Below are 4114 nucleotides of genomic sequence, written 5' to 3' on the forward strand. Positions count from 1 at the left end.
AAGCTAAGACGTTCAAGACTGTGACCAAGAAAGTTGTGGTGGATTTTGTGCATGCGAACATTATTTGTCGGTTTGGGATACCGAAGGTGATTATCACAGACAATGGGGCTAATCTTAATAGTCATCTGATGAAGGAGACATGTGAGAAGTTCAAGATTACTCATCGTCATTCTACCCCATACCGCCCTAAGGCAAATGGTGCGGTTGAGGCAGCCAATAAGAATATAAAGAAAATACTCTGGAAAATGGTGAAAGGAGCTAGACAGTGGCACGAAAAGCTGCCTTTTGCATTGTTGGGATACCGCACCACTGTTCGTACCTCAGTGGGGGCAACTCCTTACTCTCTGGTATATGGCACGGAAGCAGTGATACCCGCAGAAGTGGAAATCCCGTCTCTCCGAATCATAGTAGAGGCTGAGATCGATGATGATGAATGGGTGAAAAGCCGCCTTGAGCAGTTGAGTTTGACTGACGAGATGAGATTGGCATCAGTGTGTCATGGTCAACTGTACCAGCAAAGAATGGCAAGAGCGTACAATAAGAAAGTGCGTCCGAGGAAGTTTGAAGTCGGACAGTTAGTGCTGAGACGTATTATGCCTCATTGGGTTGAAGCAAAAGGAAAGTTTGCCCCAAACTGGTAGGGGCCATTTGTTGTAACCAGAGTATTGTCTAATGGCGCACTATATGTGACAGACGTAGAAGGAAAATGTGTAGAAATGGCCATCAATTCCGATGCGGTCAAAAGATACTATGTTTGATTTCTTTATTTTGATTGTATTTGTTTGTATTTGGCATACTTTAAAGATTGAAATGACGAAGGCGTTTTGTTCTGCTATCTAAACACTTTTACCCCTTGTCATCCCCTTTGAGCCTTACTTATTTTCTTTCATATCCCTCTTTCGGAATCAATGTCACCATTAAGAAACGCGAGTGCGGAAGAAAAGAAAATGAAAAGAGAAAGAAAAGTGAAAAGAAAGGAATAAAAGAAGGAAAAGAAAAGAAGAAGAAAATTGAAAGTGAAAAGAAGAAAGAAAGAAAAAGAAAATGAAGAAAAGAAAGGAAAAGAACAACAACGTAGTCTCTATGACGTGAACTATGTTTGACTTGAACCCGCAAGGGTACGTAGGCAGCCTCGCTGAGGTTCAGTCATACCAAAATAAAATCCAAAAATCCCCAAGAAAGAAACTGGGGCAGAAGTCGTGGTTGTTGTAAGAAATCTGATTTCGAAAGTTGTAATTTTAACCAATTTTGAAATTATTTTGATGCCTTTCATACCCTTTCTTGATAGCCCCGTCCAAAACCCACATTACGGTCCAAAGAAAGACCTTCCGATCAATCTTTGAAAAATGCCAAGTCAAGCAGGTAAATCTAATTCATGTCTGGGGCAACACTCTGGTTCAAGCAGGAAAAACAAAAAGATAAAAATGAGAGAGTCTTATTGGTGAAAACCAGCACAGGCACCGTAAGGCGACGAGAGTTGAGAGAAAGAATAGAATGAGAGAGTCTTATTGGTAAAAACCCTTACGGGCACCTTGAGGCAAAAGTGAGTTGATAAGTGATTGATGGAGAAAGGTCTGTTGGTAGAAAATTGCTTCGATGCACCACAGGACGAACAAGGCTAAGGTTTGGATAAAGTAATAAAGTGATGGAAATTCTAGGGTAACAAAGGGTGGCGACCAAGAGTTGATTAGTTGGACAGATTGGGCCGATTAGTCCAAAATGCATGTCATGATGATTGGTACCAGTTGTTCCGGTCAGATAAGTTTCTTTCCCTTTTTCTTTTAAACAGTCATCCAGTTTTGGGTTCTTTTTATCCTTCACTCGTAAACTCATTGAATTTCATTTTCTTTGGGAGTTTTATATGTCTAAAACGTTTCAATGTTAGTTTTGTTCAAATCAAGTGGAAAGGGATTTCAAAACTCACTACAAGATTCTGGAAAGTGTAAAGCGCGATGTGGTCAGAGCATGTCAAAAACAATGTGATGAAAGGTGGAATACAGGGAATCACCGGAAATGTCATTGGTGGAATGATTGGGAAATGTCGAGGGAAGTGCAAAGGTTCAGAAAAGTCAAAGGTGGGAAACAACAACATGGATACATAACACTCAGTTTGTCAGAGTCAGGGGTTCGGAGATCAGTCAGAAAGTCAAAGCGATTTAGGGCCAGTTCGGGAAGCCAGTCGGAACAAAACAATGCAGCAGAAAGATCTCCAACAAGAATGCCGCCAACTAACCACCATTTTTGAACTGACAAATTTTCTTTGATTAAAACAGGGGCAGAAAAGTTCGTTTGTGTCAGAGGAACTCTCTGTGGGGAAAGGCAGTCACCAAAAGGTTTGCTTTTTGATTTACAGGACCCTCCTGGATAATGGGATTTAGTTTTCAAATTTTCAGGACCCTCCTGGAAAATGGGACCTAGTTTAAAGTTCAGAAATAGCATAATCTAGCATAAATGTATTCCAAAAGAATATAAGTTAGCTTAGAAGTTTGCATGTTCGAGACAGGATTCAATTAGGAGTTTCCAGGACCCTCATGAATAATGGGACTTAGCTTTAAGATTTCAATCAGATAACAACATTTAGCGTAAACTTTGTTGTAAGGTAGTATAATTCAGACATGAAAGTTGTCGCCTTTAAGATAAAATTTGACCTTTGATTTTCAGGACCCTCCTAGATAATGGGGAGTAGTTTAAATATCCTCTTAGATAGCATTATTTAGCAGAAGTCACGCCTGTAGGAGATATAACTTAGATTTTAAATCGTTGTTTAGTCAAGAGTTGTCAGGACCCCCTGAATAATGGGACCTAGCTTTCAAATCCTTAGTAATACATCGTAGCATGGTTTAGTTTTACAATCACATCTGCCCCAGCCACCAAACTGGGGCAGAAAATCTTCTTTGTTTTGTCTATCTTGAAGTCAGGAGCCCGTCTGGAGAGCAGGAAATACATTTCAAGTTGAAGTCAGGAGCCCGCCTGAAGAGCAGGGAATACTTTCAAGCGCAGCAGTCAGGATCCCGCCTGGAGAACAAGGGAGTACAATTTAAGTTTTAGCTTTCATATTCTTTATTTTATCTATTCAGAAGTCAGGAGCCCGCCTGGATAACAGATGAATATATTCAAGTTCAAGTTCAGCAGTTAGGAGCCCGCCTGGATAACAGAGGAATACATTCAATTTCAAGATTCAGAAGTCAGGAGTCCGCCTAGAGAATGGAGACATACGGTTCAAGTTTCAGTAATTTACAATAAGGGAATACATTTAAGTTCAGCAATTTGAAGAAAGGAACAACACCTCAGTTTGTAGTTCGCAATGGCAACAAGGGATTTTACCAAGAAAACACAAGACAACAAAGCAACGAGGAAGTACAACAACAAGTTTGAAGAATTTAGATAGAATTTTGTAATTCGTAGGTCATAGTTTAGTCTAACTTCTTTTATTTCGCCATGGTGTAATAAGGAAGGTCAGCAAGCAGTAGCAGCAGCAATCGCAGTGAAATCATAGCTCCTGGTAGTCCCAGTTACCAAACACTCCCGAACTACACTGACCTGATTCCTGTTTAGCCTAGGATATGTAGGCAACCTCTGAAGCAGGGTGCGGTCATCTCTTTCAAAAAATGCTTCACGCGGAATATTCAAATAGGCAAAAATCGTTCGTTTCCAGTCACTTGTCTTTGCACGAAAACCCTTCGTGTTTCCGGGCAAAGAGGGGCAGCTGTGAGCACGTGATTTTTTCCCAAAGCAAATTTTTCCCAGAAATTCAAACAAAAACAATTTCTTTATTATTTTACAATTTTTGTGAATTTTGGTGTCATTTTCTATTAATTGTTGCATTGTATCTGTGCATTTTTATTCATATGAAAAATACAAAAGTATGCATTTGCATTTAGGATTTAATTTCATATTTTTAGTATTAATTAGGGGTTAATTTGTTTTAGAACAAATATGCAGAAAATAACAAAGATAGTTCACTTTTGCATTTTTAATGGTTTAATTGTGAATTTGTCCCGAAATAGTTTTTAAAATAATTTTAGAAATCAATTAGTGAGATATATTAGGAATTTATTTTAATTGTTGCAATTATATAAAATCAGAAAAATACAAAAAAATACAAAATATAGAT

At 38.7% G+C, this 4114-nt stretch overlaps 1 protein-coding gene across 1 annotated transcript; it reads left to right on the forward strand.

Moving 5' to 3' along the window:
• The first annotated feature begins 245 nt into the window (after positions 1-245).
• On the forward strand, positions 246-641 carry LOC138878085 (uncharacterized). Its single transcript, XM_070157742.1, has one exon. The coding sequence runs from the start codon at positions 246-248 to the stop codon at positions 639-641; it is 396 nt and encodes a 131-aa protein (XP_070013843.1).
• The last annotated feature ends 3473 nt before the right edge of the window (positions 642-4114 follow it).

This window comes from Nicotiana sylvestris, chromosome 9 (assembly GCF_000393655.2).
Source record: "Nicotiana sylvestris chromosome 9, ASM39365v2, whole genome shotgun sequence".
NCBI lineage: Eukaryota > Viridiplantae > Streptophyta > Magnoliopsida > Solanales > Solanaceae > Nicotiana > Nicotiana sylvestris.

Coding starts and splice junctions, on each gene's coding strand:
- LOC138878085 (XM_070157742.1), top strand. CDS start 246: ATGGTGAAAGGAGCTAGACAGTGGCACGAAAAGCTGCCTTTTGCATTG.